The following is a 15892-nucleotide window of genomic DNA, read 5'->3' on the forward strand; positions in this document are numbered from 1 at the left end:
TCTCTGTATACCTGTCGCTTATTTATAAAACCCTCTTAGGCCTCACTCCCCCCTATCTGAGATACCTACTGCAGCCCTCATCCTCCACATACAACATCTGTTCTGCCAGTCACATTCCGTTAAAGGTCCCCAAAGCAAACACATCCCTAGGTCGCTCCTCTTTTCAGTTTGCTGCAGGTAGCGACTGGAACGAGCTGCAACAAACACTCAAACTGTACAGTTTTATCTCCATCTCTTCATTCAAAGAGTCAATCATGGACACTCTTACTGACAGTTGTGGCTGTTTTGTGTGATGTATTGTTGTCTCTACCTTCTTGACCTTTGTGCTGTTGTCTGTGCCCAATAATGTGTGTACCATGTTTTGTGCTGCTACCATGTTGTGTTGCTACCATGTTGTTGTGATGTTGTGTTGCTACCATGCTGTGTTGTCATCTGTTGCTGCCTTGCTGTGTTGTGGTCTTAGATCTCTCTTTATGTAGTGTTGCGTTGTCTCTCTTGTTGTGATGTGTGTTTTGTCCTATATTTATATTCTATTTATTTTTTCATCCCAGGCCCCGCCCCCCGCAGGAGGGGCCTTTTGCCTTTAGGGAGGTCGTCATTGTAAACAAGAATTTGTTCTTAACTGACTTGCCTAGTTAAACAAAATGTTAAATAAACAACAAAAATAGCAGTTTACTATTTTTCTACGAAAAGTGTTGGTAATTATTTCACATGCAGAACAGCACAGTCGGGAGGGAAAACTTCGATTCCCAAAGTTCCAAGCGGTCAAAATCTTTTGTTTTTGAGACGGGAGTGTGTCAACAAACCTGTGTTGTGTTCATTATGATGCATTACGAGCTCAAGACATTTTTCCACAAAAATGACAATTTAACAACCATGGTCATTTGCAAGACCATTCATTGTTACCCCAAATTCCAGAATCATCACAGCCCTAGTGGAATCTTAGAGAGTCTCATGAGATGGAATGTCACTTCCTTTCTCGCAATATGACAATGAAAAAGAGGAGAACAAGGAAGGAGTGAGACGGACCTGAAGGAGACAAAGAGGACGGACAGAGAGAGAGGTGAAAAAAGGAGAGGTAAGAGAAAAAGAGGCCCCGAGCCGCCAACAGAGGGTACGTGGAGACAGACAGAGGAAGAGACAGAGAGGGATCTTTAACTACCTTCGTGGCTGGTCTCCAGTTCTATCTCTCCTCCGTAGTTGCCGTATCCCCCTTCCGTTCTAGCTCGGACACGGAACACATATGTAGTACCAGGCTTCAGACCATCTACAGTCATCACATTGGACCTGGTCTTTAGGACTGTGTAGTTCTGCTCTCTCTGGTTCTAATGTTAGAGAGAGAGGTGGAGACACACACACAGAGAGAGGGGAGGGAGGTGGAGACAGAGAGAGAGAGGGAGGATGGTGGAGAGAGAGAGAGAGAGAGAGAGGTGGAGACAGAGAGAGAGGGAGAGGGAGGCAGAGAGAGAGAGGGAGAGGGAGGCAGAGAAAGAGAGGGAGAGGGAGGCAGAGAGGGAGAGGGAGGCAGAGAGGGAGAGGGAGGCAGAGAGAGAGAGGGAGAGGGAGGTGGACACAGACAGAGAGAGAGAGAGAGAGGGAGGTGGAGACACAGAGAGAGAGGGAGAGGGAGAGGGAGAGGGAGGCAGAGAGAGAGAGAGGGAGAGGGAGGCAGAGAGAGAGGGAGAGGGAGGCAGAGAGAGAGAGGGAGAGGGAGAGGGAGGCAGAGAGAGAGAGGGAGAGAGAGAGGGAGGATGGTGGAGACAGAGAGAGAGAGAGAGAGGGGGATTGGGAAGGAGGTGGAGAGAGAGAGAGAGAGAGAGAGAGAGAGAGAGAGAGAGGGGGATTGGGAAGGAGGTGGAGACAGAGAGAGAGGGAGAGGGAGGCAGACAGAGAGAGGGAGAGAAAGAGAGAGAGAAACATGCATGTAAATAAAGTGTGTGTGTGCGGGCATGTGTGTCAGTGAGCAGACTCCCTGCAGAGCCTCTGATACCTTCTCTAATGAGAGACGCTCCACTACACGGATTAGCACTGTTACTGTGGAATATTACCCTTGATCCCTGCCAATAACACACACATGCGCAAACACATTCACACACACACACACACACCTCCGGCTCCTCTCCTGTCTTCTCTCATACTTGTCACACTCCTGTTTTCATCTGTATTCAACACCTTGTGTCTTTCACAAGGCTTTTTCAGAGGCTGTTGGGTGTTAGTGTGCTTGGTTAGAGCGCCAGCTAGGATGCGTGTGAGAGAGAGGAAAGTTGTGTGTTTGCTGTGTTTACTACTGTTATGATAAACAATGTATTAAAGCCTTGAGGGTGATTCAACACCACCACACAGTACATCAACACACACACACACACACACACACACACACACAAGCTAACAAATAATACTGTAATGCTAACATTGGAGAGATGAGCCGTAGGAGCTTCTCTCTGCTTGAGCCACAGCACCAGGGGTGTCGAGCTACAGTCTTAGCTGCGCTTGATTTAGCTCACCAGGTGCACCGTAGACATCCACTTCCCTTTCGGGAGCCGTTCCATTGGTCCTAGGGTGCTAACTCTGCCTGGCCGTTGTGCCGGGCGAGCTAAATCAAGCGCACTCCTGTGCTCGTCAGATACATTTCCAGGTCTAAGACAAGACATTAGGAGGAGGAGAAGAGAGGGAAGAGAGGACAAGAGAAGAGAGAGAGAAAGGGAGGTGTGACTGACCTTCTCATAGTAAATTACTTCATACTCCACTATGGCTCCATTGGGTCTGTCGGGGCCCTGCCACGCCAGAGTGATACTGTCCTTGCTCCTCCTCTCCTTCAGGACCACACTCACTACAGGGGGGGGGGGGGGAATAGATGGAGGAAGGGGGGTAGAGTGGAATTTGGGGGGGTTGGGGGGAAGAGAGTACAGGGAGAAAAGGAGCGAGACAGCGGGGGGAGGGTGAAAGGCGGAGGTAGTGGGTGAGGGCGAGAGGTAGCAGGGGAGTGGGGGAGAAAGAGAGCGACAGCGGCGAAAGACAGCACGGGAGGGATAGAGAGAGAGAGAGAGAGAGGGAGGGAGAAAGAGTGAGAGAGGGAGGGACAGAGCGAGAGAGGGGGAGGGAGAGAGAGAGAGACAGAGACAGAGAGAGAGAGAGAGAGAGAGAGAGAGGAGAGAGAGAGAGAGAGAGAGAGAGAGAGAGAGAGAGAGGGAGAGACAGAGAGAGAGAGAGGGAGAGACAGAGAGAGAAAGAGAGATAGATTGATTACCACTGTGCTATAATGAGAGTTCTCTGCAGTGTGTAGAACTCAGCTATATGTACATGTGTGAAATGACTGACTTTGTGTGTGTGTGCGTGTGCGTGTGTGTTTGTGTCAGAGGGAGTGTCAGAGTGCTCGGGGGGCACAGGTAGAAGTGTGTGTGGGTGACATGTTGAGAGGAGCAGGGTGTGTGACAGTGCGGGAGACACGTAGGACTGTTAACAAGGTTAACAACCTCTCTCCTCGGCCCTCTCTGACACATCCCCTACACGGCCCCCCATTACTCACCATCACACTCCACGGCCCCCTCAACCTGTCCTACACACACACACACTCCATGTACTGTGTGTGTCCAGATCCAATCAGCACATGTGAGTGTGTCCTAATTGAGAGTTTTCAGCAGATGCAAAGCCCTGGGTGAAGGGTTTGGGACACAGTGAAGAGAGTGTGTCTGTGTGTCCTTTCAAATCTGATTAGGTCTAGGCATATCCAATCTCTCATATTACGTGTGTGTGTGTGTGTGTGTGTGTGTGTGTGTGTGTGTGTGTGTGTGTGTGTGTGTTAGACATCAGTCCAGACATCATTACTGAGCAGACATTGACTGCCAATACACTGAAACGGTAGTGTGTTTGTCCGCGTGTTTGTCCGCGTGTTTGTCCTCGTGTTTGTCCGCGTGTTTGTCCTCGTGTTTGTCCTCGTGTTTGTCCGCGTGTTTGTCCTCGTGTTTGTCCTCGTGTTTGTCCTCGTGTTTGTCCGCGTGTTTGTCTGCGTGTTTGTCCTCGTGTTTGTCCGCGTGTTTGTCCGCGTGTTTGTCCGCGTGTTTGTCCTCGTGTTTGTCCGCGTGTTTGTCCTCGTGTTTGTCCTCGTGTTTGTCCTCGTGTTTGTCCGCGTGTTTGTCCGCGTGTTTGTCCTCGTGTTTGTCCTCGTGTTTGTCCTCGTGTTTGTCCGCGTGTTTGTCCTCGTGTTTGTCTGCGTGTTTGTCCTCGTGTTTGTCTGCGTGTTTGTCCTCGTGTTTGTCCGCGTGTTTGTCTGCGTGTTTGTCCTCGTGTTTGTCCGCGTGTTTGTCCTCGTGTTTGTTCGCGTGTTTGTCCGCGTGTGTTCCTACCTGTCTGGCTGGTGGTGACATTAACTATCACAGCTCCCCTGGGTGTGGGACTCAGATCAGACACTCCATTCAGGCTCTCTATGGTGAAGCTGTAGTTGCTGTGTGGCTGCAGGTCAGTGACCATCACCATAGCCACAGAGAGACCAAACTGCCTCGGCACAAAATGGACTCCGCTGCCACAGGGCGCACACTTCATGTCGTCCCCAGAGCACTTCCTGCAGCGGAGGCTGTAGGTGATGTCACCTCGACCTCCCGTGTCACGTGGGGGACTCCATTCTAGTGTGACACATGTCTCATTGACCGTGGAGATGGTGTTCTCTGGAGCCGAAGGGGGACCTGGGAGGAGAGAGGGGAGAGACGGTGAGTGTGTGTGTGTGTCTGTCACTGTGTGTATGATGGGATCATTTCAGTGCTGCAATGATGAATGGTGGTTCAGGCTCCAGTGTCTGGACTGATGACATCTCATCAGCAGCAGGATGACTAGTGAGGCCCAGGGGGCCTCTAAAGCCTGGGCCTTTCCTGATCATGCTGCCCAGTGGCAGGCCTCTGTAAAGGGCAGCAGGTGGGGGGGGGGGGGGGGGGGTAATAGAGGCTGTCTACCGTAAATCTGATGACAGCGGATGATATGTGACAGGGAGCCTGATGTCTGCCCCTCTCTCGCCCTCTCCCTCACATCTTCTCCTCTCTCCCTGTATCTTCCTCCCTGTTCTTCTTCTCATCTCTCCCAAATGGTCATTTCCACCCTTCTCTCTCATCCCTATTTCCGTCCTTTTCCAACTCTTTCTAACACCTCTCCCCACCTTTCAACCACCCCCAAAAGCTCCTCTCCTCATCACCTCCTTAAAGTGGGAGACGGAGAGAGAGAGACGAGAGACAGAAAAAAAAGAGGCAGAGAGAGAGATTGTAGCGTGTAAAAGGAAAGAGACAGATAGAACAGGAGAAGATCGAGTAGGCGACAGAGATGTGTACCCGTGTGTACCCGTGTGTTTGTGTGTGTGTGTGTGTGTGTGTGTGGTGAGGTGACACATCTGTGAGAGCCGTTGCTCATTTCCAGCTCATATCCCCTGTCACATCACACCTGCTGCAACGATTAATACGTTTGATCTACCATAACCTCCTAATGGGTTTCACTCCTTCCCACACGTGTGTGTGTATATGTGTCTCTCCCCATCCTCCCTCTCTACACTCCTCTCTCTCTCTCTCTCTCTCTCTCTTTCTTTCTATCTATCTAGCTCGTCTCTCTCTCTCTCTCTCTCTCTCTCTCTCTCTGTGTGGGAGATGCGTCAGGATGTGGTTGGTGGTCGGTGCCCATCCTGCCGGTACCTCCGGTGGATTCAGACAGAACCTCTAGTATCAGCTCGTGTCGGGAGTATCATAGAGTATCATTGAGTCACGGTATCAGTGTCATCTAATAGGGTCCCCCGTAAGCTCAGACAAACAATTAAAGTGATCTCGAAGAGCAGTGATATGTATCTAGAGAGCTGTCTGTGATCAAAGGCTTTTACAAAAGGAACTCAACCAAATTGAGTTTTGAGGATGCCAATAAACAGTAAGTGTGTGGATGTTTGGTGCTTGTGCTCGTCTGCAAGTGTGTCTCGGTGAGTGTCTGTGCATGTTTTTACGTGCGTGTGTGTGCGTGTGTGTGTGTGTGTGTGTGCTGCTCACGTGTGCAGGCCATGGAGCGCGGGTCCGTCTCCGCGCGGTGGAAGCCTTTCTCACACACACACTCGGAGGCTCTCTCCAGGTGTGAGGAGCTATGTGGGGGACATTTTGTGCAGTAGGCGTCGGTCGCTGAGGCCTTGTAGGAGCCCGGTCTGCACGCTGGGGAGAGAGGAGAGAACAGAAGGTAAGAAATGAGCCACTACACCAGGTCGACAAGGTAAGACAGCGGTGGGGAACTGGAAAACGCAAGGCTACAAAATGAGAACACCACAGTTCTACTTTTATTTCTATGTTTCTGTGGTGTCTACAACCTGAAAAGGTATAACACAGGGTTCAAATGTGCCACTACTGAATGCATTGTAAATTGGGTGATTATACTCCTCTGAGGGTAAATGGCCCTTTCCACTGTCAGGAGATTGAGGGTGTTTGGAAGCGCAATTCCATAGATGGTGTGTGTGTGTGTGTGTGTGTGTGTGTGTGTGTGTGTGTGTGTGTGTGTGTGTGTGTGTGTGTGTGTGTGTGTGTGTGTGTGTGTTTGTGTGCAGATGGGTCAATGCCATGACAGATTCCTTTGGGTGCTGATTACGTGTGCCGAGTGTGTGTGTGTTAAGAATGCGGAGTGTGTGTGGATTGCGTGTGCCGGTGCTGAAGGTCATGGATTTAATCAAGCAAGGCGTTGTTCGCCTCGGCACTGCCGTAAATGACCCTTGTCACACACACACAGTCCAACACACACACACACATCAGAGTGACCTGCAGCTCTGGGAATACTAGGAACTGAGCTACATATGCCTCTCAACGCACACAGAAAAAAGGCACACACACCGCACACACTACCGGTCAAACGTTTTAGAATACCTACTCATTCAAGGGTTTTCCTTTATTTTTTTACTATTTTCTACATTGTCGAAAAATAGTGAAGACATCAAAACTATGAAATAACACATATGGAATCATGTGTAACACTTTTTGGGTTACTACAAGTCTAAATATATTTTATATTTGAGATTCTTCAAATAGCCACCCTTTGCCATGATGACAGCTTTGCTTGCACACTCTTGGCATTCTCTCAACCAGCTTCACCTGGAATGCTTTTCCAACAGGAGTTCCCACATATGCTGAGCACTTGTTGGCTGCTTTTCCTTCACTCTGCGGTCCGACTCATCCCAAACCATCTCAATTGGGTTGAGGTTGGCAGATTTTGGAGGCCAGGTCATCTGATGCAGCACTCCATCGCCCTCCTTCTTGGTAAAATACACCTGGAGGTGCCTGGAGGTGTGTTGGGTCATTGTCCTGTTGAAAAATAACTTATAGTCCTACTTAGCCCAAATAATGGGATGGCGTATCACTGCAGAAAGCTGTGGTAGCCATGCTGGTTAAGTGTGCCTTGAATTTTAAATAAATCACAGTGACACCAGCAAAGCACACCCGCAACATCACCCCTTTTCCTCCATGCTTTACGGTGGGAAATACAAATGAGGAGATCATCCGTTCACCCACACCGCATCTCACAAAGACACTTCGGTTGGAACCAAAAATCTCACATTTGACCTCTAGACCAAAGGACAGATATCCACCGGACTAATGTCCATTGCTTTTGTTTCTTGGCCCAAGCAAGTCTCTTCTTATTATCGGTGCCTTTAGTAGTGGCCAAGAGTGTGCAAAGCTGTCATCAAGTCAAAGGGTGACTACTTTGAAGAATCCCAAATATAAAATATGTGTTGATTTGTTTAACACTTTTTGGGTTACTACACGATTCCATATGTGTTATTTCATCGTTTTGATGTCTTCAATATTATTCTGCAATGTAGAAAATAGTAAAAATAAAGAAAAACCCTTGAATGAGTAGGTGTCCTAAAACTTTTGACCGGTAGTGTATATTACATAGTAATATACAATCACACACACATATACCAAGAAATGGCCCAAATGCCACAATATCCAAAAAATACACATTAACCAGCTGAATAAAACAGACGAGAGGAAAGGAGAGAGGAGGGGAAAAGACAGAAGAACTAGAGAGAGCAGGGGAAAAGACAGACGAACTAGAGAGAGCAGGAGAAAAGACAGACGAACTAGAGAGAGCAGGAGAAAAGACAGAAGAACTAGAGAGAGCAGGGGAAAAGACAGAAGAACTAGAGAGAGCAGGAGAAAAGACAGACGAACTAGAGAGAGCAGGAGAAAAGACAGACGAACTAGAGAGAGCAGGGGAAAAGACAGAAGAACTAGAGAGAGCAGGGGAAAAGACAGAAGAACTAGAGAGAGCAGGAGAAAAGACAGACGAACTAGAGAGAGCAGGAGAAAAGACAGAAGAACTAGAGAGAGCAGGGGAAAAGACAGACGAACTAGAGAGAGCAGGAGAAAAGACAGACGAACTAGAGAGAGCAGGGGAAAAGACAGAAGAACTAGAGAGAGCAGGGGAAAAGACAGAAGAACTAGAGAGAGCAGGGGAAAAGACAGACGAACTAGAGAGAGCAGGAGAAAAGACAGACGAACTAGAGAGAGCAGGGGAAAAGACAGACGAACTAGAGAGAGCAGGAGAAAAGACAGACGAACTAGAGAGAGCAGGGGAAAAGACAGACAAACTAGAGAGAGCAGGAGAAAAGACAGAAGAACTAGAGAGAACAGGGGAAAAGACAGAAGAACTAGAGAGAGCAGGGGAAAAGACAGACGAACTAGAGAGAGCAGGAGAAAAGACAGACGAACTAGAGAGAGCAGGATAAAAGACAGACGAACTAGAGAGAGCAGGGGAAAAGACAGAAGAACTAGAGAGAGCAGGGGAAAAGACAGAAGAACTAGAGAGAGCAGGGGAAAAGACAGACGAACTAGAGAGAGCAGGAGAAAAGACAGACGAACTAGAGAGAGCAGGGGAAAAGACAGAAGAACTAGAGAGAGCAGGGGAAAAGACAGACGAACTAGAGAGAGCAGGAGAAAAGACAGACGAACTAGAGAGAGCAGGGGAAAAGACAGACAAACTAGAGAGAGCAGGAGAAAAGACAGAAGAACTAGAGAGAACAGGGGAAAAGACAGAAGAACTAGAGAGAGCAGGAGAAAAGACAGAAGAACTAGAGAGAGCAGGGGAAAAGAGAGAAGAACTAGAGAGAGCAGGGAAAAAGAGAGAAGAACTAGAGAGAGCAGGAGAAAGAAATAGAGGGGAGAAAGGGGACAAAAAAAAGAATAGATAGGACACCATGTGCCAGAACTAAATTGTTTAATAAAGGGCCTAAAAATACTACTCATTGTGTATATTTCCTTTCTACTCTCTCTTAGTAAATCACTCATCTTCTTTAACTTAGTCGTTCCACTCTTTGGTCTCTCTGACTTTTCCACCTGTATTTAGGAAAATCAGCCATATTTAGGCAAATCATTAATCATAGAGGAGCTAAGTCCCCTAGCACAATCCCCCATGGACGTTAACACTGTGTGTGTGTGTGTATTTTTCCGTGTATCAGCAGAGGGGAGCAGAGAAGGGACCTTGGCCCATTCTGCTCTGGCAAGTATAAAGCCCAGACACACACAACCCCACACACACACACACATCAGTGCAGAGGACAGTAGTTTCAGTCTACACAGCCTTAGTAGGTTTTGATCAGGCAGCTGTAAGGACGCCCGGCTTGGCGCGAGGCCCCCTGTCTGTCTATCTGTCTGTCTGTCTGTCTGTCTGTCTGTCTGTCTATTTGTCTGCAACTTCGAGGTCCTTTATGTCCCTGTTCCAGAAGCAGAACTCTCCGGAAAGAAAAGATCCCAGGAGAAAAGCCACTTTTCCATGCTGCTCCGCAGCCTAGCCAACAGCTGACAGAAGACACACACACACACCTAGCCATGGGAGCCGAGAGCTGACATGGGAGGAAGGAGAGCAAAGGACCCTAGAGAATTATTTTCTCTCTGGCACGCACACACACACACACACACACACACACACACACACACACACACACACACACACACACACGCACACACAGTGTCCATTGAGGATTGTGCCAGTAGACTTTGCTCCCCTATGATTAATGATTTCCCTAAAATACGGGCAAGGTACAGGTGGATAAGCCAGAGACACACTCACAGCAGCTCCCGAGGATCTAAAAACAGAGACACAAGTTTGATACTCCTGGAACTACAATAACTTTTTGCTTTTGAACTTGAAATGTAGGCCTGTCTGTTTCTCTCCGTATGGGAAACTGAGGTAAGGTGAGTGGGTTGATACATGCACAGCGTGTGTGTGATTAGTGTGTACGGGGTAATGCTAAAGAGGCGAGTCATCTCAGATCTGTGTGTGTCTCAGATCCAGTATCTGTAAGAGGCTCGTCTTATTAAATATTCATACAGCGACTGGAGTCTGTGTCCATGACGATCGATAGTTTGATATGATATACTACAGCTACTAAAGACAATTACGCACCCTGTGTGTGTGTGTGTGTGTGTGTGTGTGTGTGTGTGTGTGTGTGTGTGTGTGTGTATGTGTGTTCTTAAGGAGATGCAACACTTTTCTTCTGGCCACACCTGTGATGTCAACCGCTAACCGTAAGCTTACCATTACACCTGAAAACAGACCCGTTGTAATGCCACTTTAAGGCAGGTAATCGATCCCACAGTGAATCATTCAGAGATCCAGACGAGAGCAGTCTTCTCCTGTGGCTCGGAGGAAAGGTCACATCAAACAGCAACCTCTGAATACTACAGACTGTCTGGTGTGTGTGTGTGTGTGTGTGTGTGTGTGTGTGTGTGTGTGTGTGTGTGTGTGTGTGTGTGTGTGTGAAATGTCTGTATTCTTTTGGAACTTTTATGAGTGTAATGTTAACTGCTAGGGTATCTGGGTAGGGTAGGGTATCTGGGGTATCTGGGCAGAGCCAGACAACAACAGCCGTGTGTTTATGAACTGCGTTAAACTTGGCCTTTGTAGGTTGGCCAGTCTGACCCCACATCATCACACCACGCTGAACCCCAATCATGTTGGATTCAGAGAGGCTGCTCTCTCACGGAGGCAGTGACAAAACAACACAACAATAAAGCCACCCTTCTGCACCCAGAGGACAGAGGACAGATTTCCACCGAATCGGCCGTCAGAACTACGACACGGCCTCAAGGGGCTTCACGTCTCTCAGCCTCTGATATGTTTCTACCCCTCCTTCCCTTCATTTTCTATGCTTCCGTTTCTCTTCAATGCGAGTTTGTGTGTTCGTATATGTGAGTTTGTGCATTGTGTTGAGTGTGTGTGCATGCCGGGCGTGTGTGTGTTGCGCTCCATGAAGAGAAGTTGTGTAAAAAAAAGCTCTCTGGCCCAGGGGAGATGAGCACCATAATGGTCACCATGGCAACACACTTTCAAGATGGAGCCCCTTTCCTGTCCCCCTTAAATACCGCGCAGCTCCCTCGAATTAGATAGCAATGTTTGTGTGTGTGTGTGTGTGTCTGTGTGTGTATGCACGTCATTGTGTGTGTGTTAAACCCATGTGTGGGCTATCCAGGGACCTGTTCAGGCTTACCCATTTAAAAATTGATACATCAAGCGTCAGTGGAGAAATCTGACAAGATCGGATTCGACAGGTCTAAAAGTGTGTGTGTGTGTGCCTGAAACAAATCTTCAGAGGGTAAACATGCACTCTGGTCGTTGGATAAACAACTGTCTTAGGACAGATAGGCCAGGTTATTATGCAGTACAGACATAGGCCAGTTTACTACGCAGTACAATCATAGGCCAGGTATTTACGCAGTACCTACATAGGCCAGGTTATTATGCAGCAGCGACATAGGACAGGTTATTATGCAGTACAGACATAGGACAGGTTTTTATGCAGTACAGACATAGGACAGGTTATTATGCAGCAGCGACATAGGACAGGTTATTGTGCAGTACATACATAGGACAGGTTATTGTGCAGTACATACATAGGACAGGTTATTGTGCAATACAGACATAGGACATGTTATTGTGCAGTACAGACATAGGCCAGGTTATTGTGCAGTACAGACATAGGACAGGTTATCGTGCAGTACAGACATAGGACAGGTTATTATGCAGTACAGACATAGGACAGGTTATTATGCAGCAGCGAAATAGGACAGGTTATTGTGCAGTACAGACATAGGCCAGGTTATTGTGCAGTACAGACATAGGACATGTTATTATGCAGCAGCGACATAGGACAGGTTACTATGCAGTACAGACATAGGACAGGTTACTATGCAGTACAGACATAGGACAGGTTATTATGCAGCAGCGACATAGGACAGGTTATTATGCAGTACAGACATGGGACAGGTTATAATTCAGTACAGACATAGGCCAGCTTATTATGCAGCAGCGACATAGGACAGGTTATCGTGCAGTACAGACATAGGACAGGTTATCGTGCAGTACAGACATAGGCCAGGTTATTATGCAGCAGCGACATAGGACAGGTTATTGTGCAGTACAGACATAGGACAGGTTATCGTGCAGTACAGACATAGGACAGGTTATCGTGCAGTACAGACATAGGACAGGTTATTATGCAGCAGCGACATAGGACAGGTTATTGTGCAGTACAGACATAGGACAGGTTATCGTGCAGTACAGACATAGGACAGGTTATTATGCAGCAGCGACATAGGACAGGTTATTATGCAGTACAGACATAGGGCAGGTTATTGTGCAGTACAGACATAGGACAGGTTATTATGCAGCAGCGACATAGGACAGGTTATTATGCAGCAGCGACATAGGACAGGTTATTATGCAGCAGCGACATAGGACAGGTTATTATGCAGCAGCGACATAGGACAGGTTATTATGCAGCAGCGACATAGGACAGGTTATTATGCAGCAGCGACATAGGGCAGGTTATTGTGCAGTACAGACATAGGACAGGTTATTATGCAGCAGCGACATAGGACAGGTTATTGTGCAGTACAGACATGGGACAGGTTATTATGCAGTACAGACATAGGGCAGGTTATCGTGCAGTACAGACATAGGACAGGTTATTATGCAGCAGCGACATAGGACAGGTTATTGTGCAGTACAGACATAGGGCAGGTTATTATGCAGTACAGACATAGGACAGGTTATTGTGCAGTACAGACATGGGACAGGTTATTATGCAGTACAGACATAGGACAGGTTATTGTGCAGTACAGACATAGGACAGGTTATTGTGCAGTACAGACATGGGACAGGTTATTATGCAGTACAGACATAGGACAGGTTATTGTGCAGTACAGACATAGGACAGGTTATTATGCAGCAGCGACATAGGACAGGTTATTGTGCAGTACAGACATAGGACAGGTTATTGTGCAGTACAGACATAGGACAGGTTATTATGCAGTACAGACATAGGGCAGGTTATCGTGCAGTACAGACATAGGACAGGTTATTATGCAGCAGCGACATAGGACAGGTTATTGTGCAGTACAGATATAGGACAGGTTATTGTGCAGTACAGACATAGGACAGGTTATTGTGCAGTACAGACATAGGACATGTTATTGTGCAGTACAGACATAGGACAGGTTATTGTGCAGTACAGATATAGGACAGGTTATTGTGCAGTACAGACATAGGACAGGTTATTGTGCAGTACAGACATAGGACAGGTTATTGTGCAGTACAGATATAGGACAGGTTATTGTGCAGTACAGACATAGGACAGGTTATTGTGCAGTACAGACATAGGACAGGTTATTGTGCAGTACAGACATAGGACAGGTTATTATGCAGCAGCGACATAGGACAGGTTATTGTGCAGTACAGACATAGGACATGTTATTGTGCAGTACAGACATAGGACAGGTTATTGTGCAGTACAGACATAGGGCAGGTTATTATGCAGTACAGACATAGGACAGGTTATTATGCAGCAGCGACATAGGACAGGTTATTGTGCAGTACAGACATAGGACAGGTTATTGTGCAGTACAGATATAGGACAGGTTATTGTGCAGTACAGACATAGGACATGTTATTGTGCAGTACAGACATAGGACAGGTTATTATGCAGCAGCGACATAGGACAGGTTATTGTGCAGTACAGATATAGGACAGGTTATTGTGCAGTACAGATATAGGACAGGTTATTGTGCAGTACAGACATAGGACATGTTATTGTGCAGTACAGACATAGGACAGGTTATTATGCAGCAGCGACATAGGACAGGTTATTGTGCAGTACAGATATAGGACAGGTTATTGTGCAGTACAGACATAGGACAGGTTATTGTGCAGTACAGACATAGGACAGGTTACTATGCAGTACAGACATAGGACAGGTTATTGTGCAGTACAGACATGGGACAGGTTATTATGCAGTACAGACATAGGACAGGTTATTATGCAGTACAGACATAGGACAGGTTATTGTGCAGTACAGACATGGGACAGGTTATTATGCAGTACAGACATAGGACAGGTTATTGTGCAGTACAGACATAGGACATGTTATTGTGCAGTACAGACATAGGACAGGTTATTGTGCAGTACAGATATAGGACAGGTTATTATGCAGTACAGATATAGGACAGGTTATTGTGCAGTACAGACATAGGACAGGTTATTGTGCAGTACAGACATAGGACAGGTTATTGTGCAGTACAGACATAGGACAGGTTATTATGCAGCAGCGACATAGGACAGGTTATTGTGCAGTACAGATATAGGACAGGTTATTGTGCAGTACAGATATAGGACAGGTTATTGTGCAGTACAGATATAGGACAGGTTATTGTGCAGTACAGACATAGGACAGGTTATCGTGCAGTACAGACATAGGACAGGTTATTGTGCAGTACAGATATAGGACAGGTTATTGTGCAGTACAGATATAGGACAGGTTATTGTGCAGTACAGACATAGGACAGGTTATTGTGCAGTACAGACATAGGACAGGTTATTGTGCAGTACAGATATAGGACAGGTTATTGTGCAGTACAGACATAGGACAGGTTATTGTGCAGTACAGACATAGGACAGGTTATTGTGCAGTACAGACATAGGACAGGTTATTATGCAGCAGCGACATAGGACAGGTTATTGTGCAGTACAGACATAGGACATGTTATTGTGCAGTACAGACATAGGACAGGTTATTGTGCAGTACAGACATAGGGCAGGTTATTATGCAGTACAGACATAGGACAGGTTATTATGCAGCAGCGACATAGGACAGGTTATTGTGCAGTACAGACATAGGACAGGTTATTGTGCAGTACAGACATAGGACAGGTTATTGTGCAGTACAGACATAGGACAGGTTATCGTGCAGTACAGACATAGGACAGGTTATTGTGCAGTACAGATATAGGACAGGTTATCGTGCAGTACAGACATAGGACAGGTTATTGTGCAGTACAGACATAGGACAGGTTATTATGCAGTACAGACATACAGAGTACATGACATAGCAAGAATTCCACCAAAATCACAATAAATTGCATTCCCACTTCTACTACTATTTGTCTATGTGTGTGCGTGTGTATGTGCGTGTGGGTGTGAGTGTCTGTGTGTGTTGGGTCATTGGTTATTTTATCCTTTTGGGGACCTGAAATTCCCAAAATTCCACACAAGGATAGTAAAACAAGGAACATTCTCCCCTGTGGGGACATTTCCCACGTCCCCATGAGGACAAAGGCTATTTTAAGTTTAGGGGTTAGGTTTACGATTCGGGTTAGGGTTAGAATTAGGGTAAGGGGTTAGTGGTTAGGGTTAAGGTTGGGGATATCGTAAGGGTTAGTGTTATGTTTAGGGTTAGGGGCTAGGTTTAGGGTTTGGGTTAAGGTTAGGGATATGGTTAAGGGTTAGTGTTATGTTTAGGGTTAGGGGCTAGGTTTAGGGTTTGGGTTAAGGTTAGGGATATGGTTAAGGGTTATGGTTATGGTTTACAGGGTTAGGGGTAATGGGAAAATAGGATTTT

At 46.9% G+C, this 15892-nt stretch overlaps 1 protein-coding gene across 3 annotated transcripts in view; it reads right to left on the reverse strand.

The window, feature by feature from the left end:
- The window catches only part of epha4b (eph receptor A4b), a 128684-nt gene that overhangs the window by 65683 nt on the left and 47109 nt on the right, over positions 1-15892 (reverse strand). For all 3 annotated transcript variants that reach the window (XM_036966038.1, XM_036966037.1, XM_036966039.1), the window contains exons 6-9: positions 6009-6164; positions 4344-4679; positions 2718-2830; positions 1163-1325 (exon numbers count right to left, since the gene is read on the reverse strand). In XM_036966038.1, coding sequence (XP_036821933.1) covers positions 1163-1325; positions 2718-2830; positions 4344-4679; positions 6009-6164 — 768 coding nt within the window. The remainder of the gene's footprint in view (positions 1-1162; positions 1326-2717; positions 2831-4343; positions 4680-6008; positions 6165-15892) is intronic.

The sequence above is a fragment of the Oncorhynchus mykiss genome, chromosome 28 (assembly GCF_013265735.2).
Source record: "Oncorhynchus mykiss isolate Arlee chromosome 28, USDA_OmykA_1.1, whole genome shotgun sequence".
Classification (NCBI taxonomy): domain Eukaryota; kingdom Metazoa; phylum Chordata; class Actinopteri; order Salmoniformes; family Salmonidae; genus Oncorhynchus; species Oncorhynchus mykiss.